At 41.8% G+C, this 25,917-nt stretch overlaps 1 protein-coding gene across 1 annotated transcript; it reads left to right on the forward strand.

Moving 5' to 3' along the window:
* The first annotated feature begins 754 nt into the window (after positions 1 to 754).
* GHITM (growth hormone inducible transmembrane protein) lies at positions 755 to 15,773 on the forward strand. Its single transcript, XM_004461916.4, has 9 exons — positions 755 to 919; positions 3,043 to 3,199; positions 4,147 to 4,246; positions 5,943 to 6,054; positions 6,437 to 6,578; positions 9,508 to 9,616; positions 12,912 to 13,100; positions 13,282 to 13,453; positions 14,400 to 15,773. The coding sequence occupies exons 2-9, from the start codon at positions 3,071 to 3,073 to the stop codon at positions 14,482 to 14,484; spliced, it is 1,038 nt and encodes a 345-aa protein (XP_004461973.1). The 5' UTR covers positions 755 to 919; positions 3,043 to 3,070; the 3' UTR covers positions 14,485 to 15,773.
* Positions 15,774 to 25,917: the final 10,144 nt, after the last annotated feature.

Below are 25,917 nucleotides of genomic sequence, written 5' to 3' on the forward strand. Positions count from 1 at the left end.
TTTACCCTGCTTTATTTTTCTTCAAAGTACTTATCACCGCCTAATATTATATTTATTTTGTCTCAACCAAAACGTTAAGGTTATAAGGACGAGGGCTTTGTTTTGCAAAACTATGGTCTTAATCATTTACATATATATCCCTAAAATACTTAGTACCAAGGGAGCCTTCAGTGAGTATTTAATTTAAAAGCCCCCTCAGGAAGCCCAGAAATGACCTTTCACTTTGCAATGGACGGGCACGGAAAACGCTTGACGGCCTTCGGGACAGCCCGGGCTAACAGCAGAGCCGGTTTCACCAGCCCTGTAGCTACAGGTAAAGGCGGGCCTTGAAAATGTGCGTGGCAAGGCTAAAGGGCAATGAAAAAACCCCAAAGTCCCGCCAGGTCGCTCTCGGTCCTTTTCTAAACGTCGAACCTTCGGCGTCAGAACCTAGAAACCGTTTGGCCCCGTTCTGAAACTGCTACATGGTGGAATAAATTGCTGAGAAAACCCAAAAGGCGACAAGAGGAAAGGGACACGCGACCGAGTAATTTCTATTTATGACATTATTCTCTATTTGCTTTTAATCTTCATAACTACTACCAACACCGAAAGCGCGCTCCGCGGCCCGCAGTTAAAATGGCCGAAGCGGCTTCTCTGCCCACAGTGCACACGGCCTGGGACGGTTAACGCTCTCCGAGAGACCCCGCCCCGCGGCCGGAACCCCGCCTCTCCGGCTGGGCCCGCCCTTCCGCCGTAGCCGTCCTGATTGGCTGTCACAGTGTTTGCCTCTTTTCCGGATGTGCGTCACGCAGTGACCCGCAGGGTGTGCGCGCGCAGAGGCAGTCAGCGGTCGGCGGCGGGCCGGGGAGGGCTGCGCGCACGTGCGTTTCCGTGGCCCGGAGGGGGACCTGCGCGGTGGAGGTGACCGGGGACTGAGGTGCGGCTCCCGGCCGGTGGGGCCCGGTCCCCGTCCTGCTGACCTCCGGCCCGGGGCCCGCCGAGAGCGGCGAGAGAGGGCCGGGGAGGGCCGGAGGCGGCGGCGGTGCGTCACGGCCTCTGCGCGTCGCGGTCGCCGTCCTGCCGTGACCCGGCGGCGGGGGCGGCGGCCGCGGGGGCCGCGGGGGTCGGGCGGCGGGAGCGCGCCCTCGTGGGCCTTCTTCCCCAGGGCAGCGGGGGCCCGGCGGGTGAGGGGAGTTCGCGGAGGGGTGCGCCGAGGCCGTGGGGCTGGAGATGGGCCGCCGGTCCTCGCGGAGTATAGGGCGCTGGCTCAGCGCGGCGGACAGGCGTCCGAGCTCATCAGTGCCGAGGCCCGTACGGACCCGGTAACGTTTTCTCCCTTTTGCAAGCATCTGAGTTTCAGAGGCCGAAAACTCGGTCCAGGCCCCTAACGGCCTGTGGCAGAAGCGGGGTTCCCACCCCGGTCTGTTACGTGATGCGCAGGCGCCTGTGATGGAGCTGGCCTCAGCCCCCGTTTGTGGGCTCAGGGCTCGGGAGACAGGCGTCAGTATGGGCTGAGATGATGTAATGGCACGACAGGGCCAGGAGGGCTCGGTGTTTTCCCAAAGGACAGGGGCCCAGTGTTACGCCCTAAACAGATCCACTGGACACCTGGAAGGATGCTCTGGTATTTTTAAGCAAGGGTTCTCAGCTTTGGGGATGCTAGTTAAAATATATGTCTCTGGGCCCCATTCCTAGAGCTCTAACCATCAGGCCAAAGTAAGACCCAGGAATCCACATTTTTAAGATGCACCCCGAGGGTCGGCACAGCAAGTAGTCCAAGGGTCAGTACTGAAGTCTAAGCACAGTTTTAATCCATTTCCCTTATCCTTATAAGATGATCACTTATGTGGGATTCACTGCGAGTTATTGGCAGGCATGTATGTGCCTGTAGCCCAAGTTGCCTTACACTTGTCATTTACTTCTCACCTGTGATAGTCACGTTAGCATTACAGAAGAATATTCACCTGACTTCTTGTTGACCAGCCGTCTGGTAATACCTGCCCAGAGCTTTGACAATCCAGTTTTTAGCATGCTTTTCTTTTGGGGATACCACTTAGGGAGTCTAACCTAAGGGAAACTTAATAATGGAGTTTTTTGACAGGTTGAATGTCCTTTGTGGAAGGCATATAGAGTAGGTAAATTTACCTTGAATACTTTTATATTTTATCATGAATAAAAGTAGTAGTTGGCATAGTTAACTGATTTCTGTTGATGTCTTTTAGCCTTGTATTGCAAGTATTCATCTCTTCTTTAGTGTCATTTTTCCCATGGGCAAAAGTTATACAGATTCTTCTTTCCAATTTTCTCATCGAATGCTGGTATAAATTCTTAAGCCAGAACCACCTTTATAAAATCATGTTAAGATACGTAGGTTCCTAGCCTGGGCAAGCAAACACAGTGCCGTGGTTGACTTCAGCAATAGGAATTGTTCTGTTCACCGTTTTGAGGCTGAGAGAGTCCACATCAAGGCTATGCTTTCTTCCTGAAAACTGGGGTTCTGGGGTTGGCCATCTATGATCCTTGGTCCTGGATCCTCTGTCACATGGCATTGCCCGTGGTGGCTTCTCTTGGCCTCCCTGTCCTCTTGGGTTCTGTTGAATTTTTGCTTCCCAAGGCTTTTTCTCCTTCTGAATTTCATTCTGCTTATAAAGGACTCCAGTAGCATTAAGGCCATCTTGGGCTACACCTTAACTGGAGTAACCTCATCAGAAGGTCCCGCTTGCAATGGGGTCACACCCATAGGAATGGATTAGCGTTAAGAACATGTTTTCCTGGGGCACCTACGGCTCCAGACCACCGCAGGTACTATTCCCGCGTAACTTACACAGTCATACATCCTGTAGTTGGTCAAAATGGGGTTAAGCTTAATTTGGTAGTTCTATCCCAGACTGGGTTCTGTGGGAGGGGTTTCTTTAATACTGGGGGTTCATCGTGGACATTTTAAAAGGCTACTTTATTTCATCTTTTCTACTGAAAAATAAATGACTCCTTTCTGTTCGTGTCTCCTCTATGTTAATTACTTGTTAATGGGTTATTGTGTGTCTCTCCTGAACATTTCAGATCTGCCTGGTAAACCTGGTGCACCATCATGCTGGCGGCAAGGTTTGTGTGTCTCCGGACACTGCCTTCCAGAGTTTTCCACCCAGCTCTCACCAAGGCCTCCCCTGGTCTGAAGAACTCCATCACAAAGAATCAATGGCTCTTAACACCTCGCAGGGTAAAGATAATCAGAATGTTTTGTCTTTCACTCTCTTTACTCTTGGAGACCAGTTTTTGGCAATCTGAAATTTGCTACTCTACCTTTAGTGACTTATTGAAGCAATTAGTCCTGTTAATGCTCCAAATCATTTCTTTCTCCCCATTATCATGGTCTATCCTTATTGCTTATAAAAGAGAAAAAGAGCTCCTATAACTTTTTCTTTACTTACAGCTCTTATATTTTCTAATTCCAAGGATTTAATAACTTACGAGGAATTGAGAGCTGCATGGTGCAACACAGATCTTGGGACCTATGGTCAAAAGCTTAAGAACCCAGACAAATTACCAATAGCTTGTTGATAAGTTACTAAAGATAGATTTTATTTTCGCTCTTGTTAAAATCTGTCAGATTAGAGAGAAACCCACATCCTTTCACTATAGATTTCCCTTCCTAGCATTAAAATTAGAAGAGATAAATTTTGAAATGTGAGGGAGAAAAGGAGATGTTAAAAAGAGAGATCACCTTTCCTCTTAAATTAACGGTTATACTGTTTAAAAGAGCTAAAATAGAGGTAGTAGTCATTACTCCCCTTGGCAATAAGGAAAAATATCTTTTTTGAACTCATTTCCCATATGACAGTTTATATCGAATAGTGGAGTTTCATCTTAATGATTGGTCATGTTTAAAATATAATTCCAGGGATAGAAATAAAATCTATGGTTTATTTAAAAAAAATGATTCTAAAACTTTCAGAACTAAAAGTTAAACATATAATGAAATAGTAACTTCTCAGATGATCAGATCAAATCTATAATTTTGTGGATTGGCTAGCATACTTTCATAGTGAAATTTTATGTAGAGAAAGGACTAGGTTTTTTAGTTTTCTAAAGTAAAGAGGTCATCCTTGATTTATTCTTAACTTTCTGTTTTGGTGTGGGTGGTAAGTGCTTTTGCATGTTTGTCAGGAATATGCCAGCAAGACAAGAATTGGGATCCGGCGTGGGAAAACTGGCCAAGAACTCAAAGATGCAGCATTGGAGCCATCAGTAGAAAAAATATTTAAAAGTAGGTGGCAGTCTTTTGTCTTTAGCCTGGAGTCCGTGGTTGAGTTTCAGGAGGTCCGTGGGCATCCTCCTAAAAACATATATAAATATGTATATATGTGCCTTTTCTATGAAGAAAGGCCATAATTCTCAGCTTTCTTGGGGATCTGACAATGCAACAAAGATCGGCCCTTTGTACTGGGTTCAGTGTTTCCCAATCATATTTTCTTCCAATGAAAATTTTACTTTCATCACAATCTTTTTAAAGGATTATTAATTGATGTGGCATGATCTAAAATGTATAGCCTGTTAAGGAGATTGATTTGAAGGTGTATAGTTCTATACAGTAGGTGTATCTTTCAGGTCAAGAGTAAATTACCCAAGCATAGATGTTGGTAAAAGCTTAGCTGTCAAGAGGGCTCTCTCCTGGCTGCCACTGTAGAGCCTCTGGGGAGGCAATTCCCCCACAAAATCAATTTGGTTTATAGTTTGGTTTTCAGCTCTGCAAGTTCAGAAACTAGATTCTTAATCTATCCAAAGTTAATATAACACCACTGCTCCTTTACAGCTTTGTAAAGCATTGTGCATTACAATATTCCTCAGGGTATTTCTTTCTGATCAGTAAATTGACCCAAGAGACCAAATTATATGTATTATATAGCAGCAACATAGTTATATTCTTAGTAACATCATAGTAACATTCTTAGAACAAATTTAGACTGAAGGGATTAAGATGAGACATTAAATTCTCTCTCAGTACTTTAAAACAAGAGTACCTTCTCCCTTGATTCTGCTCCATAAACCCTGATTTCATTTTTCTTCTCTGGTTCCCCTTTTTCTTGGCCTCCTGTAACGCATCATCTTTGTTAATAGCTCTTTAGAACAGTGTGGTGTGACTGTTATCATTTCCTTCTTTTTTTAAATGTCATGAGAACACTTCAATAAAATTATGTATAGGTGTGTCTCAATTAAGTCAGGTCCTTTCCTTTTTGTACTGATTATCACACCTTTGTTGCAGGGGTGTCCTTTTCTACTGATTCCCAAATCTTGGGGGAGTTTTGTACCCCCATATATGCTAATTATGGCTGTTATCAAGTATTACTGGCTGGTATTGCTGGCTGGGTGATGTGTGAACCTTGTATGATGAACTCAGATTTCACGACTTTTACTGTATACCTGTTTATATATTTTTGCGTTTGAATGGTATACTTCAATAAGATTTTTTTTAAGATTTATTTTTTTACCCCCTCTCATTTGTGCACACTGTCTGCTCTCTGTATCTGCTTGTTGTGTGCTTTCTGTCTGCTCGTTGTCTTTTTAGGAGGTACCAGAAACCAAACCCAGGACCTCCCATGTGAGAGGGAGGCACCCATTCCTTTGAGCCACATCTGCTACCTGCTTGTCTCTCTCATTGTGTCTCCTTGTTGTGTTTCCTCCTTGTGCCATCTCATTGTGTCCTCTTGTTGCATCACCTTGCTGCACCAGCCCCTCATGTAAGCTTGCTGTCTTGCTCATCTTCTTTAGGAGGCACCGGGACCCAAACCCAGGACCTCCCATGTTGTAGGCATGTGTCCAACTGCTTGAGCCACATCTGCTTGCCAATAAAATTTTTTATTAAAAAAAAGTATGTGTTTTTTTTGCTTCATATAAGTACTGACAAGGGCTTACCCTGTCAAGACATGACAGTGTTAACGCGGGACTTCCTCCTGTGCTCCCAGTTGATCAGATGGGAAGATGGTTTGTTGCTGGAGGAGCTGCTGTCGGTCTTGGAGCATTGTGCTACTATGGCCTGGGAATGTCTAATGAGATTGGAGCCATTGAGAAGGCTGTGTAAGTTGATGGGCTGTTCCCAGTATTCTTTAGTCACTTTTGGAATGTTTTGTGTAGAAATAGACATTAAATATACATAAATAAAATTTCTTCTTGCTTCCTTGGCATTTATTTATTCACACCTAAATAAAAATCTTTACTAAGATTACATGTGATTACGCAAAGAACAAATGTGTTGCTTTTCATATTTGCCAAGTGCTTATGTGTTTTATTTCATTTAACTTTTTTGGTAATGCCAGGGTATGCATAAATATTTGCATGACAGATAGGGTGAATAAGATTTAGAATGGTAAAAACTTATCCAAGTTCATTCAGCCAACAGGTGATTCAACCAGATGTACATCCAGAATCCCATCAATTAACCATTTTATGTTTCTTACAGAATTTGGCCTCAGTACGTGAAGGACAGAATTCATTCCACTTACATGTACTTAGCAGGAAGCATTGGTTTAACAGCTTTGTCTGCCTTGGCAATGACCAGGTCTCCTGCTCTTATGGGCTTCATGATGAGAGGCTCTTGGGTGGTAAGTCAGCTTGTGTTTGTTTTTCTTTTCCATCTAAAGATTGGATGAAGAAATTTTTTTGACAAATTTTTGTTAATATACATATTATTTGTGCAGCTGAGACAAAGTAGAAAGTAGATTCTGAGGTAAATGAGCTATTATTCTGTGATAAATAATGTATTTTAATGATGCCAAAGGGATTGGAACTCCAGCTTATAGGGACATTCTCCTTACCTAGCAAGAGATATCAAACAGCCTGTTTTTTTGTAGTAATTTACCCAAAAATAAGGCAGATGCAAAAGCACCTGCAATATGAATGGAAGATACCTGCCACAAAAATTCAAGCATTCTGTACTATTAAAAGTAGTATAATACTGCTGCCACTGCTAGTCCCATGCTTCTGAATTTATTCAAGGATTATTTCTTGACTACTTATTATTTTGCTGGGAACGAAAAATGATTTCAGGTGTGATACCTGTTTTTCTACTATCTGACAATTTTCTTACTGTCCAATATAAATGGTAAGGATGTGCTGTAAGGAGTAGAAAGTGCAAAATCACTTGAAAGACTGTTGTTGTCTTGTACTGTTAGAGAAGTTCCATGAAAGAGACATCTATATCATTGGGGTCCTGGATGACTAGGAGAGGACAAGGCAACCCATGTTTACAGAACATCCTGAACAAAGGCACGGGGGCAGGAGAACCAAGTTTTAAAAGTGATTTACAGTGCTGTTGGAGTGCAGTTTGCATGTCTGTGATCTGGAGTGTGAAGAAGACACATCTAGAAAGGGGAGATTTGATTACCAAACAGAGTGCCTGAGTAGTGGGAAGGCCTTGAAGAAGTTGATATAGCAAAAATAGGATTTGTGTTTTAGTTTCAAGAGCTACTGTGGAAGGGCAAGATGCAGGAACACTATGCTTTTGCAAAATGTGAAATGAGGAACAGTGAGAATCTTGAACTAGTGCAGTAAGAGTGGAGGGAGTTTGGTGGTTCAGCGCTGGCTTTGCATGTTCGAGGTGTGCAAGTCAATCCCCGGGACCTCCATAAACAACTCCTGGGGAGCAGTTGTAGGTCAGTGGTTGAATGCCTGCTTCCCACGTAACATGGTCCTGGGTTCAGTCCCCCAGTGTCTACTTTAAAAAAAAAATGCTGGAGAAGAAGAGACATAGTGGGGAAATATCCTGATTTCCCCATAGGGAACCCAAATCCATCTAACTTCCACTATGTTGTCCTTTCTTAAAGAAGAGATTGTAGGAGAATAGCTGTTTGGATGCTTTGCTGTTCTTAGGATTGTGCTTCTCTAGTGAATGTCATCAGTCTTCTAGCCTTGAGGTTCATGAAGCCACAGAGTAATCAGGGTGCCTTCTCACCATCAGTTTATGTCAGAGGTAGATAATTTTTTGAAATGCTTCTGTAATAAAATGAGGCTATAAAAGATTAAAATGGACATAACATTTTAATCCTTGAAATAAGACTACAAAGAAGTGTTTGAAGCATACTGTCAGCTCTCTCTGGGAATAAGATCACTCTTCTCTGTTCTTAGGGACATTTAAGTAAAAGTAGTTTGGAAGACCAAAGACGGCTGCCACAGAGGTAGGATGGTCTTTTGGGAATGACAGACATATATGTAGAAATGTCAAAAAGGTTTGTTCCAGGTGCTTTTTGATAGAGGAAAGGCGCCTGGTGCTGTTCACCGGCAGCTAGGCTAACTTCTAGAAGAGGCTTCCATGCATAATGAGGATGTAGTGCATGAGCCAGCCAGCCGAAAAGGCACAGTGGAAGGATTGGAAGCAAGAGCAGTTACATGTAGCTGGAGTGTGTAGTATGCACAGGTAAGAGGCAGAAAACAAGACTGGATCGTAAAGAGTCTTAAGAGGAAAACACATGAATCTCTCTCCGTGTACTGAAAATAGTAATATGCAGAAATGTGCTTAACATCTGAGCATAGGGGATGTTTGAAATAGTCTTTAGTAATTATTGCTCCATTGGAGGATGACTAGTGGGACCCAGTGTGCTCTTTGCATTAACATGAGCGATGAAAGCATTTCCATTCCCAGCACAAACAGCATCTCTTCATCTCAGCTTTGCAGCCGAAGTTACATGCTCAGGAGTCTGCATCAGACAGTAACACAGGTGAATTAGGCAGGGGATTACGGCCATGCACAGAAAGCTTGCCCCAGCTGAAAGCATTCAGATTTAATTGTTTTTTGAGTAGTTGGCCAAACAGAATACATCTGCTGCCTGATTGTGTCCAAGTGTGGCAAGTTTGCAGCCTCTGCTTTAAATTTCTGAAGATTCCTTATTCTCTTTCTTCTATAAAGTTTCTTCTATTTCTTAAGTTTCTTCCATTTTCCCCTATGACTCACAAGGCATATTTAAATGTTATCAACAATGGAAATATAGGCAAAGAAAAGGGATGAGAGGACCACATCAGCCATAAAACTAGAAGGTAGAAAAGTAGAATGTCTCATCTTTTTCATTTGCTGTAAGTAATAATTTACCTCTTCTCAGGTTTTCATATAGCAAACATGGAGTTCAAAGCACTGTGCTATATAATTCTAATTATTTGATTTTAAAGGCATTTCAGTGTGTGGTAGACCAAAACATGTATTTTAATTAATAATAATTCTGGGGTTCTTAAAGTGGTTTGGTTATATCTCTGTCAAGCAAAAATAACATTTGTGAACAACAGTTCTGTCCAAGTTCAGCTCATGCACTTAGCGTTGTCTGCAAAGCCTTATATATGGCATTAGGGGGCACTGTTGTTAATGTAGCCAAAATTTCAATTTCCAAATAAACCTAAAGCTCTAATGTACCAGAAAATACAAAAATCAGTTTATTACCATTTATCTTTTTAAAACAGTTTTTAGACATAGCTATTTGGAGCGTGTAGATTTCTGTTTTGCTGTTATGTGGGGATTGAATTTTCTTGGTTATGTGTGTCTTTCAGACGATTGGGGCCACCTTTGCAGCCATGATTGGAGCAGGCATGCTGGTGCGGTCCATCCCCTACGACCAGAGCCCCGGCCCGAAGCACCTGGCCTGGCTGCTGCATTCCGGTATGTGCTGACCCTGTCTGGAAAGCTACCTGTCTGGTGGCTTTTTACAGCTGTAACTGACATGTGCATAATGTAATCAGACCTCACGTGGAAGAACATTATCATTTTTGGCAGTTATTCCTGTTTGCATTGTTGCCAGTCCTCTGCTCTGAAAAGTGATACACTACCCACGACATCCCCACTATTGAACTTGCTTCCTGTGACACTCTAGTGTAGAGAAATGTACTTTTGTGTGTTTTGTCCAATGCCAGGAGCATTTCCAGTTGGATACCTATTGCTTGAGAGTTCTTGTTGGAAATCTTTAGAAAAGTTTTTGAAAACCTGAGGATAGAGAAAAGAAAGAGGAGATAAGGCAGGTAAGCCATGTGATAGAATGGGAGTAGAGATTCCTACAGGGAAGCACTGGGAGAAGCACAGCTGACAAGATCCTTGGAGAAGCTCGCTGGTGTCTGAAGGACAGGGCAGGCCCAAAGCTGGGTCACTCTGTCGATGTCCCTGGCTCAGAGTTAGCATGGGCAGCTAGGGCTCTTACCCTGGTTTGCAGGGCATTTCTAATGTCTTTGTGGTGATGTTGTGATAGCTCCCTTAACTATGGAAAGAAATATTTTAAAACTTAAAAAAGTCTTTTTCTTCTCAAGTATTCCAGAACATTCCGTCTGTAGGATGAATAAAGATCAAAACAGACCCCAAAACAAAAATGCTTCTGGTATGCATGTTTTCTGTAACACAGCATGATGGAGTTTGTGAGCAGTTCCTGAAATTTTTGAGAGAAACTCTGAAAAGTTTCTAAAATGGGTTAGTAAATGGAAATTAGTTTTTTGGCACCACACACGACAAACTCCTGGTATGGTGTATGCTGTTTATATTCTCACCTGCCTTGGTTGTTTTGGTAAATGTGAAACACCCTGGATTCTCATCCTTGGTTCCTACCTCTCTATCCCATTAGGTTTTAGGTTACTCACCTATAGATAATCTTTCCCCAGTTTTGTAGGGAGAGAAGTACACCATTGGTTATCATCTAGTACCCAGTTATGTGCTTTTAAGAAGAAAAATTGCTCAGAATGCTTCTACCTTACAGTGTGTGTTAACTCTAAAATTCACTATCTCTGTGACATCTGTTAAAATATATAAATTGAAGTAATTCAACTTCGGGATAATTGCTTGTAGTTACCTAGCAGTTCTTCACTCCTTGTTAAATCATATATAAATATGTCCCAAAATAAATAATAAACTACCTCCCTTGGCTGGGAATATTGATACCCATGTCAGCTCTGAGGACAAACCTTATTTTGCCTTATTCAAGTAACAGTCATTCCTATAACTACACCTTAAGTGACTCTTTATACCTCTCTAGCCTCAGAACTAATAATACTGGATTTTGTTTGATGAAAACTTAGGAATGGGAAAGGGATTGTGAAATAGATGTCTTAAAGTGCACATCATCATTGAAATGCCAGGCTCCTCACCATCTAAGTTTTTCACCTTTTCATATGTGACTTATTCTTCAGATTGTAGTATCTTGGCCAATAGAGTCCTGAGCCTCTTTCCCAGTTTAGACAAGGAGTTCCTTGAGAAAACAGGCTCATTGTCATTGCATTTCTCTACGAAATAGTAGACACTTGACCAACTCGTGGGGTTGTGTAGTTTTGATTCAAGCCTAAGATAAGCCTTTGTCCCCGGGTTGCTTAGAAAACACCTTTTAACCTGACCTTACTATAGCATATGCATCACTTGAGACAGCGGTTTGGGGGGTGTCCCCAAGACCACCCACATAGTCAGGGATTTCCCTAGAGGGTTGCAGGACCCGCAAGGGAGGAGGAGCCAGGCGGAGGCTGTAGAACCCATGTGCAGAATTCCGGCGTGCCTGCCTTCCTGCAGCAGCAAGTGCAGGGGTTGCAGTGTCCCTGCCCAGGGAGCCCAGTGGAGACTCACGCTCAAGGTTTTTACTGAGCTCTGCTCATGGAGGCACTTTCTTCCTAACAGCCACCAAAATCCAGACTCCCAGATAAAGAAAGATGTGTTGTCAAAGTAGCTGAGGCACCATGGCCCTTGTTAGGGAAAGGTTCACCTGCCAGGTTCCCAGATGCCAGCCCAGGGTTGACCCTGCAAAAGGCAGCCTCAGACCTGCTATGTTCACTCTTTCCTGCACAGAATGAAGACCAGTTTTCATTCACAGTACTAACGTTGAGCTGTCCTTGTTAGTTTTATAGTTGCATTGTCCTTGAACAGCAAATACCTACTACCATTTAAGGATTTTAACGAAAATAATTGAGATGTCTCTGAATAATCTCCTTAAAAGTCTTGCTAAAAATTTTGCTGCTAGTTGCAAAACTGATAGGAATACTAATAGAAATGTAACGGAGAAATTGTTACCCAGTTTCTTTCTTAGAGCAAAATATATTTTTTAGTTATTTATCATCACGAGATATAGTAAATTTTATCATTTGATCTAGAAATGTTACTCTTGGTGAAAGAAACAGACTGATATTGAAGTTTTGATATGAAAATAGTTCTATGCCTATTCCATGAGTTAAACTAGGCACATTGAATGTTTACGAAAAGGGTAACTTGTTCTACTCACCTTACCTAAAATTTCCCACCCTGCCCTGACGTAGAGGTCAAATGCTGGGCAAGGGCTCACTCGGTGAGAACCGTGGAGCCAGGAGAGGCTTTCCAGGGAAGATAGATATTTACTAGAGCTCCATTTGCCTTTAGTAATTGAAATATTGATACCTTCTTACTGTAATTTATATGAAGATGTTTACAACTAAAATTACTTTTTACAAGCTGTGGTAGCATCCTCTGTTCCACAGATAGCAGCAGGGTCTGCACTTGAAGTATCTACAGTTTTAAGATTAGTATCATACACTCTAATTTTACTTTATTCCCTTTTAGAAGCAATAGGTTTAACCTTGAGTTACTCATTTTAGGCCTTAATTTATCTCAGTTCTTGCATGTGTGAGTATTGTTAAAGAAACCAGTGTTGGGCTCAGCTCCAAATAATGAGCCACATGGAATTTGACAAAGTTACTAAAAAGTCTAGATTAGTGCTTGGTTTTCAGCTGTTACTTGTTTCACTTGGAACAGCGTTAATGTTGTGGTATAGGATTTGCCTAGCACCCGGTTTTGGTTGTTGGATTTTAGGGATAGTGTTCTCTAAATGAGGGGAAGTCTTTTCTTAATCACCTGCTTTAGCAAAGAGCTGTACACTGTTCGGTTGGCCTGTCAATGGGAAGCGTTGCCGTCCCTCTGCTGTCTTGGTTAGCACTTACCCGAGCCCTTGCCCTCTCTCTAGGTGTCATGGGTGCCGTGGTGGCCCCCCTGGCCATCTTGGGGGGCCCTCTCCTCATCAGAGCTGCTTGGTACACAGCCGGCATTGTGGGCGGCCTCTCCACCGTGGCCATGTGTGCGCCCAGCGAGAAGTTCATGAACATGGGCGCCCCCCTGGGCGTGGGCCTGGGCCTCGTCTTCGTATCCTCGCTGGGTAAGCCACTGCTCTGTCACAGGACTCGATTCAGGGTGTGCTCAGCGCTCCGGAGGGTCAGTAAGAATCACCGAAAGCTTGTTTAAAGCTATGTGCTGACTTTAAAAGTTGTGCAAGTTGAAATGCAACAATGAAAAGCCCTTTTTAAAAGAAAGTCTTAGTTGTCCCCTTCTGGTTTCAGGGTCTATGTTTCTTCCGCCTACCACAGTGGCGGGCGCCACGCTGTACTCGGTGGCCGTCTATGGCGGGTTGGTTCTTTTCAGCATGTTTCTGCTCTACGACACCCAGAAAGTGATCTGGCGAGCCGAAGGGGCACCGCTGTACGGAGTTCAGAAGTACGACCCCATCAACTCGTAAGTGTCTTGGGGTCTTCACGTGTGGGGAGGCAGCCCTTGTGCTGCTGTGACCAAATCTGTTTTATGGCTCTGTTGAGCTTGACTGTTTCATTCTGTTGCAGTTTGCTGTTCTCCCTCTCTTTGGTAATATGTAACATTTAGGTATTTGTTCAATTAATGCAGAGTATTTTACCTATTTGGTTAACTAGGCTTTATAGTGCTATAGTATGCACTTGTTGATCAGTTAAATTTTTGGGTTATATCTATTTACCCAACTTTAAAACTGAACAAAACATATGTATTAGTTAAGTTTTATTTATTGGAAAATGTACATGGCTGACTGGAAATTTTTCATAGAAAAGCTCTATAAATTGGAAATTCTTCTCTATGAAGATTCCATTTTGCCAATATTCAACTTTAGCTGACATTAATTGCTATACAGTAAATGCTGTTTTTCCATCTACCAAAGTAGGTTATCTTGAGTTTCAGAGTGTCTATCGCATTTTTTAAGTGACTTGTTTTTCTTTATCTAAAAATAAAACTTAATGTAACAATTTTTTTTAAATGCTGCTGTAATGCTTAGATTGGGGGCAGGGCATTTTTTATTTTAAAATGTCAGACTTCTTTCTAACAAGTCTTAGCAAAGGTGTTTTCTTTGGCCTTATTTTCATTATTTCCTTGTCTACCACCCAGTTTTATTTGCAAGATGCTGTACTAAGAGTAGAGTATCAGAGGAGAGAATTAGTATTTAAAACACTGCACTTTAACATTGAAAAGTTCCTCTGCCAGAAAGAAAACCTTGACTGTGTTAAGACTTCCTTAATTGACAATGAAGCATCTTATTTTTAGTTTTCATTTCCTATAACTTAGATAATTGACATTGTTTCTTATTTTCTAGATTAATTAAGTTTATCATCTTTATTAGAATTACTTTTTCTATAATGGACATAATTTTCTTTTTTAGGATGATGGGAATCTACATGGATACATTAAATATATTTATACGAGTGGCCACTATGCTAGCAGGTGGAAGCAATAGGAAGAAATGAAGATACTCAGCTTCTGGCTTCTCTGAGCATCCGATGTCTTGCTTGATTAATGGGGGCAGATATTCCTTACATCGTCTGTACAAGCAGCTTTCATAGAAGTTTAGAAGATAAGAACACATCACCATGTTTAAAATATTCCAGTATAATGCAGTGCTTCAGGCCTGCTTTTCCTTCTGGAGAATAAATTCAGTAGTTCTCTTCCAAATAAGCATGCACAATTCCAGTGCTCATGTTTGAGTAATTAAAAATGTTTGATGAATGTGAAAACTAAGGTTGTGCTATCAGAATTAAAGTATTTTATCTATTTTTAAATTTATTTGGTTAAGTGAAAATTAGCAGACTTGTGTTTCCTGCATATTTTTGGGTGGCAGAATGTCACATGTAATGTTCTGAGTGACAGAGGTTTGGTAAAGGGACCAGAAGAGAAGGGCCACCACAGTCTTTCTTTGAACATTGAGGACTTAGAACTTGTATAAATGGTGGAGAGCCAGGAGAGTTGTCTGGCTATCTGGACACAAACAAGTGACCACTGTTTTTCATCTGCTGGACTTAGTGAAAGCAGTGAGCATAAAACAAAGATGAGTGGTCTGTTCTCTTCCCCTCATCAGTGTCCTCTACAAGGTAGACGTGGTCACGTCTGCCCTTATTGTTAAAACAGTCGAGAATGTTAATCACAGAGAATCCCTAATATAATATATAGGTTTACTTTTGGATTTCTAGAAAAAAATATTCTTAAAATTATGATGAAGATAAAATATTCCTAGCATGAAGTTTGTTGCATATTGGAGTATACAATTACATTGATGATTGTTGAGTTTTTTGCCTATTTATTGAAATGTGTAGTAGAATGCACGCTTAACTTTCTCATCTCTTCAGGATTTGAAGCCTTTATCCAAAAAACTTAAACTTGAGAACATGAAAGTAGTTTTTCTTCTAAGACTATTGATTTCTTGTGTTTCCTCTTAGATTAAGCACTAAAAAGCAAAGCAAAACTAGTTCTGTCTATATCAAATATGTCAATAAAAAGTGGAATGTGGGAAACTGCTACCTTAGGGTTTCTCCTAGCAAAATTTTCCTTCTGCATAGACCATTATTTAACCTTCTTGTGATGTTTGTAAATTTTTTGATACAGAGGAGTTATTTTTGGAAGTCTTTAATGAATGAAATAAGTCTGTGATTATTGAGATGATTGCTATTTTTGGCAAATATTTATTATAGTAATCCAGAAATAACTATCTCAAATTATATAGGATGCTTATTTCTGAAATAAAATTCTAGCCAGATGGTGATTGGTTTGTGATTTTTCAGGAGAACAGCCTGTCTCTAGCCAGGGATGTACAGTAGGATGTGGAGAAGACGCGGCACGTGCAGCTGTGCTGCCGCTATTAGAACCCTCTTTGCTGTTTCTGACGTGGAGCAAATGGCTTACTCTCTGCCTGGTTTCCGCATTTGCAAAATGGAGAAGGGTCCGGAGGTGTGCAGACCCCTAGTGAGTGCTGTCTGCACTTGAGCTGCTGTCTTGCCGCTGCTGGGGTTTCTAGCTCTGCAGTACCAGGTGTGAGCCTGAAGTGACGGGGACAGGGCCTTCTGTGGCTTTACTGTCCCTAGTGGCTTTTTAGAGGCCTAAGTGTCGGTGCTGATGTTTGGGTGGCAGCAAATTGAGCAAACAGTATGAGCAGTTTCAACAATGGCCATCAGGCAGCAGTTTATCAGAAAATGAAGGGGTTTTTCCCCCTAATTTAGTGACTTAGTATCATTTTATTGCAGCACTTAAATCTTTATAGCTTTCTAAGACCATGAAGTTTTTAAACTTTTAAGTATTATGGATGATTGTTCTAAAATAACAGAATAAAAAAAGTCTCTAACTCCCTTGATTGCCTTTAACATACCAGTAGATTATTTCTGTCATTTTCACAGGGAGGAATGAAGACCTGGAAATCAATGTGCTTTAGGCAAGAGAGAATGAAAACTAGCCATTTCTTAGCTTCTAAAATGGGACCTGAAGTGTTAAAGGATAGTTGAGTTTTGTGGCTGAAAATAATAGAAACTAAAGGCTCTTTTGGTGCTGCTGAAAATGGTATTGGGTGACCCTCATCAGAAAAGGCGAGCGCCCGCACAGGTTGGGCAGCGCCGTGCCAGCTGGACTGGGCGACAGTGACAGCTGGAGACGTGCGCTCTGAAGTGAAGCAGTCCCAGGCAAGCAGGCGGAGTCCATGGCGGACCCGAGGCAGTGAGCCCAGGTCACGGTGCAGAGGGGTCCTGTTGCCAAGCTGTCCCAGGAGGACGTCTTCAAGAGTCAATACCGGAAACGAGATATAGGACTTCCGGCAAGATGGTGGCTGAGTGAGCTTGCCTTGCCATCTCTCCTGGGAAGAGGCAGCTGGGCACCGCTGGAGGTTCTCCGGGACCAGGCTTTTTCAGGATTTTTTCAGGGCAGGAAGTGTCTGGACATCGATTTGGTGGGAAGGTAACGGAAAGGACTGGTCTATAAGATATAAATTGGGACTTTTCAGGAGGGGGAGGCAAGATGGCGGCTGAGTGAACTTCCCGGTTACTAGCTCCTGGGGGGAATTGGCTGGGAGGCATCAGAGACTCTTTGGGACCGGCTGTTTCGGGATTTTTCCTGGTCCGGAGGTGTCTGGACATCGATTTGGAGGGAAGGTAACAAAGAGGATCCATCTGTGAAATATACACGGAGATCCCAGCTACGTGTGGAGGATTCCCTCCTTGGGTAGGTGGAGCCGGGGCAGCTAGCACCGCGCGGAGCCCCGGCGGGCGGCGGCCAGGGTAGCCGAGTCCGGCCGAGCCCGGCTGAGCCGCGGCGGGCGGGGGGGCGGAGCCCAGCTGAGCTCGGCCGAGCCCAGCCGCGCCGCGCCGGGCGGCGAGCGGGAGAGCCGAGCCGCGCTGCGCCGCGCCGGGCGGCGGGCGGGAAAGCCGAGCCCAGGCGAGCCCAGCCGAGCCGCGGCGGGCGGCGGGCGGCGGGCGGGGGACCGGAGCCCAGCTGAGCCCAGCCGAGCCTGGTGGCGGGATTTCTGTTCTTTGGTTTTTTTTATTTTTTATTTTTTATTTTTTGTTGTTGTTGTTGTTCTTGTTCTTTTTTTTTTTTTTTTTCCAATCCTCTCTTTCTTGTCCCCAATATTCTTCTTATACTATTTTACCTTAACAATACAATAGGTCCTACAGGAAATACCTCACATTTGCTGGGTTTCCTCACCCTCCACTGCCTCATTTCTCTGTGAATAGATTTAGCCTATCTACACTATCCCCTTTCCCCTACAACTTGATGTCCTCCACCATCTGCTATTTCTCCTATATTCCATCTCCCTTTCTTTGATCCACAAAGTGTCTAACTCTTAATTTCTAATACCTTTGTTTAGTTTCCATCTGGTATTCGTCCCTGAAACTATTACCTTTCTTTTCTCTTTCCCTCTCTCACGAAAACAATAGCCTCTTAGTACGTACCACATTCCTCCCATATTCAGTTGTCTGCCTCATTATAGGTACTTTCCTACTACTATAACTCTACACAATTTACATGATCTAACCTCCATCCTCCCAGAACTCATATTGTTGCTTTGTAAACATATATCACCAATACTACTTCACACTTTTTCCTTCCTTACACAATTGACTTTCCCCAGCACTAATACTTTCCTTTAAAGTGAGCTTAACTAGCAATAAGAAATTTGAATAAGAAGAACAAAGTGACAAAGAGAAGATATAACACTTACGCAAAAACAACAGCTAATTAATCTCCAAGACTAGACAAAGAAGCTAAGGAACTGATTAAACCCGTCAAGAAAAAATGTTGACAAGACAGCAACAAAAATCTACAAACCAAACCAGTAATCAGGAAAACATGGCTGAATCCAATCAACAAACTGAAAATCAGGAAGGGGGGCAGGACTTCGCACAAGCAATGAAAGATCTCAGAACATTTATCACTGACAAATTTGATGAAGTAATGAAAGAGGTTAACAGCGTGAAGACAACACTTGGAGGGGAAATTGCAGACATGCGCAAAAAAATAACAGATACGATGGGAATGAACACCACAGTTCAAGAAATCAAAAATACACTTGCAGCAAATATCAGCAGACTAGAAGAGGCAGAGCAGAGAATTAGTGATGTGGAAGACAGTGCATTGGAAATCAAACAGATAGTAGAAGTGGTCAATAAAAAGGTAGAAAAAATCCAGATAGGACTTAGGGACCTGAATGATAATGCAAAATGCTCAAACATACGTATTATAGGCATTCCAGAAGGAGAAGAGAAGGGAAAGGGGTCAGAAGGAGTGTTGCAGGAAATAATGAATGAAAACTTCCCAAATCTACTGAAAGAGACAGATGTACATATCCAAGAAGCACAGCGCACTCCACTGGTCATAAACCCCAACAGGCCCACCCCAAGACATATACTTGTCAAATTATCCAATGCTCAAGACAAAGAAAAAATTCTAAAAGCAGCAAGAGAAAAGAAAACCATCACATACAAGGGAAACTCCATAAGATTAAGTGCTGATTTCTCATCTGAAACGATGGAGGCAAGAAGGCAGTGGTATGATATAGTCAAGGTACTAAAGGAAAAAAATTTCCAACCAAGAATACTCTATCCAGCTAAACTAGCATTCAAAAATGATGGAGAGTTCAAAATATTCACAGATAAACAGAAACTGAAAGAGTATATCAACAAGAAACCTCCCCTTCAAGAAATTCTTAAGGGAATTCTGCAGGAAGAAAGGAAAAAACAGGACAGTCAGAGATGGAGGAGAGTGTAAAAGCAACAAGAAAGACAAAAATAGAAGGGGAAAATAAAATAATACAAACAAAATATAACAAACACAAATCCAACCAAAATATGGCTACCATAAATAACTCTCTAAATGTAATAACACTGAATGTCAATGGATTAAACTCACCTATCAAAAGATTCAGACTGGGACACTGGATAAGGAAATACGACCCATCTATATGCTGCCTACAAGAGACACATCTTAGACCCAGAGACTCATGGAGGTTGAAAGTGAATGGCTGGAAAACAATCATACAAGCAAACAACAACCAAAAAAAGGCAGGAGTAGCTATATTAATATCAGACAAAATAGACTTTAAATGCGAAAAAATTGTGAGAGACAAAGAAGGATACTATATTTTAGTGAAAGGGACAATCTGTCAAGAAGATCGAACAATCATAAATATTTATGCTCCTAACAAGGGTGCCTCTAAATATGTGAGGCAAACGCTGGAAAAACTAAGTGAAAGAATAGATGCATCTACAATTATAGTAGGGGATTTTAATACACCACTATCAACTCTGGACAGAACATCTCAAAAGAGAATCACTAAAGAAACAAAACATTTGAACAGTATATTAGAAGAGCTGGATCTAATAGACATATATAGATCATTACACCCAAACACAGCAGGATATACATTTTTCTCAAACGCACATGGAACATTCTCCAAGATTGACCATATGCTAGGCCACAAAGAAAGGCTTAATGAATTCAGAAAGATCGAAATCATACAAAACAATATCTCTGACCACAGTGGAGTCAAGCTGGAAATTTGCAAGGGACAGAGACCCAGACTTCACACGACAATTTGGAAATTAAACAGCACACTCTTAGAAAAACAGTGGGTCAAAGAGGAAATCTCAAAAGAAATCAATGACTACCTTGAAACAAATGATAATGATAACACAACATACCAAAATTTATGGGATGCAGCAAAAGCGGTACTGAGAGGGAAATTTATAGCCATAAATTCATATATCAAAAAAGAAGAAAGAGCAGAAATTGAAGAATTAACTGCACATTTGAAGGAATTAGAAAAACAACAACAAAGTAACCCAACAGGAAGAAGAAGGAAGGAAATAACAAAGATAAGAGCAGAACTAAATGAAATAGAAAATAAGAAAGCACTTGAAAAAATAAACAAGACCAAGAGCTGGTTTTTTGAGAAGATCACCAAAATTGACAAACCTTTAGCGAGACTAACAAAGAAAAAAAGAGAAAAGATGCAAATACACAAAATAAGAAATGAGAAAGGTGATATCACCACTGACCCCACAGAAATAAAGACTATCATAAGAGGATACTTTGAAAAACTATATTCCAACAAAAATGACAATTTAGAGGAAATGGACAAATTCCTAGAAATACATAAGCAGCCCATACTGACGAAAGAAGAAATTGATGATCTTAACAAACCAATCACAAGCAAAGAGATAGAATCAGTCATTAAAAATCTCCCAACTAAGAAGAGCCCAGGGCCAGACGGCTTCACAGGTGAATTCTACAAAACATTCTGGAAAGAACTAACACCAATCCTGTTGAAACTATTCCAAAAAATCGAAACAGAAGGAACACTGCCTAATTCCTTCTATGATGCCAACATTACCCTAGTACCAAAGCCAAACAAAGACACCACAAAAAGGAAAATTACAGACCAATTTCTCTAATGAACCTAGACGCAAAAATACTTAACAAAATACTTGCTAATCATATTCAACAACACATTAAACGAATTATACACCACGACCAAGTGGGATTTATTCCAGGTATGCAAGGATGGTTCAACATAAGAAAATCAATCAATGTAATACACCATATAAACAGATTGAGAGAAAAAAAACACATGATTATATCTATAGATGCAGAAAAGGCATTTGACAAAATACAGCACCCCTTCCTGATAAAAACACTCCAAAAGATCGGAATACAAGGAAACTTTTTGAACATGATAAAGAGTATATATGAAAAACCTAAAGCCAACATTGTTTACAATGGCGAAATCCTGAAATCCTTCCCTCTAAAATCAGGAACAAGACAAGGATGCCCATTGTCTCCGCTCCTATTTAACATTGTCTTGGAAGTACTGGCTCGAGCACTGAGACAAGAACCAGATATAAAAGGCATTCAAATTGGAAGGGAAGAAGTCAAAATTTCATTATTTGCAGATGACATGATCCTATATATAGAAAACCCTGAGAGATCTACAACAAAGCTCCTAGAACTCATAAATGAGTTTAGCAAAGTCGCAGGTTATAAGATCAATGCGCAAAAATCAGTAGCATTTCTATACACCAATAATGAGCAAGATCAGGAGGAAATCAAGAAACAAATACCATTCATAATAGTAAATAAAAAAATCAAATACTTAGGAATAAATTTAACTAAAGTGGTAAAAAACTTATACATCGAGAACTATACAAGATTGTTCAAGGAAATCAAAGAAGACCTAAATAAATGGAAGAATATTCCCTGTTCATGGATAGGAAGACTGAATATTATTAAGATGTCTATCCTACCAAAACTGATCTACACATTCAATGCAATCCCAATAAAAATCAACACAGCCTTCTTTAAGGAACTAGAAAAACTAACTATGAAATTTATCTGGAATAAAAAGAGGCCCCGAATAGCCAAAGACATATTAAAAAAGAAAAACGAAATAGGAGGAATCACACTTCCTGACTTCAAAACATACTACAAAGCTACAGTAGTGAAAACAGCATGGTACTGGCATAAGGAGAGACACACAGACCAATGGAATCGAATTGAAAGTTCAGATATAGAACCTCATGTATATAGCCATATAATATTCGATAAAGCCACCAAACCCTCTCAACTGGGAGAGAATGGCCTATTCAACAAATGGTGCCTGGAGAACTGGATAGCCATATGTAGAAGAATGAAAGAGGATTACCATCTCACACCTTATACAAAGATCAACTCAAGATGGATCAAAGATCTAAATATAAGAGCCAAGACCATAAAGACCTTAGAAAGCAGTGTAGGGAAACATCTACAGGACCTTGTAATAGGAAATGGCTTCATGAATATCACACCAAAAGCACAAGCAGCAAAAGAACAAATAGATAAATGGGACTACCTCAAAATTAAAGCCTTCTGCACCTCAAAGGAGTTTGTCAAGAAAGTAAAAAGGGAACCCACACAGTGGGAGAAAATATTTGGCAACCATATATCTGATAAGAGACTTATAACTTGCATATATAAAGAACTCATAGATCTCGAAAACAAAAAGATAAACAACCCATTTAAAAAATGGGAAAAAGATTTAAACAGACACTTCTCCAAAGAAGAAATACAAATGGCTAAAAAGCACATGAAAAAATGCTCCAAATCCCTAGCTATCAGGGAAATGCAAATCAAAACTACAATGAGATATCATCTTACTCCCATAAGATTGGCAGCCATGAAAAAAACAGTAGAATACAAATGCTGGAGAGGATGTGAAGAAAGGGGAACACTCATCCATTGCTGGTGGGAATGCAGAAGGATCCAACCATTCTGGAGGACAGTTTGGCAGTTTCTCAAAAAATTATCCATAGATTTGCCATATGACCCAGCAATACCACTGCTGGGTATATACCCATCAGATCTGAAAACAAGGACACAAACCGATATATGTACACCAATGTTCATAGCAGCATTGTTCACCATCGCCAAAAGTTGGAATCAATCCAAAAGTCCATCAACAGATGAGTGGATCAATAAAATGTGGTATATACACACAATGGAATACTACTCGGCTGTAAGAACCAATACACTACAATCGCACGTGATAACATGGATGAACCTTGAGAATCTTATGTTGAGTGAAGCAACCCAGGCATTGAAGGACAAATACTATATGACCTCAATGATATGAAATAAGTTAACTGCCTCAAAGAGCTAGAGTCTGGAAAAGTGGCTTACTGGAAATCGGGGGGTGGAGGAAGGCTGTGAGTTAATGTCTGTAGGGGTGGAATCTGTGATGAGCTGGGGGTAAGTATGAGCACAAAGAAGGGACAAAATGGGGGCAAGGGGTTACCTTCGGGTGGGGTTTTCTGGGTTTGAGGGGGGCTGGGGATGGGAAGAGGGGTAATATGGTCCAAGAAATAGGTGGGAGGGAGGGGCAACATACAAACATGGGAGAGTGCCAGAAGTTCATTGAGAACTAAATGTTGAGTAAAACGTATCAAAGTATAAGTAGGAGGGTTACCTGGTTAGGACGCTCAGGGGGTATGGTCTGATGCGGGATGGACTCCGGAGGGAATAGCTGAAGGCTCATTTTGCCAAGGTGGGTTCTACCATTGGGTGGGGTGGACCCATATCCTGGGGAAGACTAATGTCGTCGAATAGAGAGAACTGTATCTCTCGTGAGAAAGGACGGCTCCCAGGGCATTAGATTGGCAGGCGTTGTGGGCCCTAAGGGGAGGGGAAAATGGACGTGCAATGGATGGAACAAAGGTAAATAAGGGGGCAAAAGAGGAGTTATGTGAGAGTACACGAGGATGAATATAAAACAGCTAATATTACACCAAAAACATATAGGGGACGACAGACTAATAATGAAAACCATAAGACAAAACATAGGATAACTAAAAAATTTAGAAAACTGTACAACCTAAAGTATGGACCACATAGTAAGCACAAATGTTACCTTGTTTGAAAACTATAGTTTCGGAATCTGTACATCAGTTTCAGGAAATATGATATGAATAAGTTAAAAGATTATTGCTGTGGAAGGGAAAAGGTTTTATGGTGGATCTGGGGAAATACTGTATATTGTATATATGAATTTTTGTGATCTAAGACTCTTCTGAAGCTGACATTATGTTGGGATTCACTTTACGGGAAGTTTTGGATCACAGAGTGGTTCAACAATGGCAGCGGAGGAATACTGATATGGGATGTTATTGACAGGATATATATGGTTGACAGGGAGTTATACAGGGCATATGCCCAGGGTATATGGTAATGTCTATATATACTCATAGTGGAAACAATTAAAAACAACAGCTGGGGGGGTACTGGGCTCCTGGCCGGGGGGTCACTGTTGTGGGCCCTGGGAGAGCAACGGCAATCCTCCAGGTGCAACGGCAAGAACCAGGAAGGAAGGAGGGCCCAACAGTGGGCTCTTGATACTAATGGCTACACTTTTGAGCCTATGCACCTGCAGTAAGAACAAGGCCTAGAGTAGCATTGTGCCTGGGGGTTTCCTCCTGACAGCCTTCATGTTACTCAAATGTGGCCACTCTCACAGTCAAACTCAGCGTGTAGATGTGATGCATTCCCCCCAGCGTGGGACACGACACCCGGGGATGAGCCTCCCTGGCACCGAGGGATCACTACCACATACCAGCTGAAGAAGCAACTAGAAAATGACCTTGAATTAAAGATTCAATGCGGAACAGCAGAATATACCTGTCTACATATAATAACATGACTTCGGGAAGCGGTTTGACCTAATGTAAGGGGGAAATGGAAAGGAGAAATGAGATTATAAGGCTGTGAGTCTCTAAAAAAGAGTCTGGAGGTTGTCAGAAGGAATACCCCTATGTACAACTGAACAGAGTCTAAGAGACAGATAAGGTAGATACAACCCCAGGTATTGGTTCTTTTGAGGGAGAAAGAGACCCACGGGTTCTATAGTCATGGCAGAAGGGGTTCACTGCCATGACAGATGGCCCTTCTTTGGAGCTGGTGTTTCTGCGTGATAGAAATGGACTCAGAGGGGATCTCTTTTCACAAGACTTGCATGCTACTTTATTGGAATTGTAGTTGGTGCTGGGTTTAAGATATATGTAGGGGATTTGAATCTCTGGACTGATAATATGACACCCAGGCCCAGAGCCTCAACAGACTTCAGCTCCTACACTTTGACTTATTGGACTTACTCCACTCAGCTAACATGGAGTTGAAGAAGGTCAACCACCACAACATGGAGCCTAGAGTGTCTACAACTAGAAGCGGGAAGAGTGTATCCAGTACCCATGTGCAATCTAAGCCCTCACTTGACATAGGTGTGCAATGGACACAACCAATCCAATGTCCACAGAGAAAATGTGGAATGGGTGTGGGAACGGTAGCCATGGGGGCTGCTGGGTGTGGGGAACGGGAGGAAGAGATGAGATGTGGAGGCGTTTTCGGGACGTGGAGTTGTCCTGGGTGGTGCTTCACGGACAATTACGGGACACTGTAGATCCCCCCAGGGCCCACTGGATGGAACGTGAGAAAGTCTAGGCTATGATGTGGACCATTGACTATGGGGTGCAGTGATGCTCAGAGATGAACTTACCAGGTGCAATGGATGTATCACGATGATGGGAGAGAGTGTTGCTGTGGGGGGAGTGGGGGGCGGGGGCGGTGGGGTTGAATGGGACCTCATATATTTTTTTTAATGTAATTAAAAAATAAATAAATAAATATTAAAAAAAAAAAAAAATACCGGAAACGAGTCTGGCCTACTCACACGCTTGTGCACCGTGCTCCTCGGGCCAGCAACCCAAACCCTTGGTTTCGGGGGGGCACTTTGAAAAGTGAAAACGTGGGGAGAAAGGCAGGCATGTTTCACTTGGGATTGTTCATCTGGGTAAGATGTGCCGTGTTAAAGGTCCTGAAACTGGATGTGTGCAGTTCCGGTG

This window comes from Dasypus novemcinctus, chromosome 6, assembly GCF_030445035.2.
Source record: "Dasypus novemcinctus isolate mDasNov1 chromosome 6, mDasNov1.1.hap2, whole genome shotgun sequence".
NCBI lineage: Eukaryota > Metazoa > Chordata > Mammalia > Cingulata > Dasypodidae > Dasypus > Dasypus novemcinctus.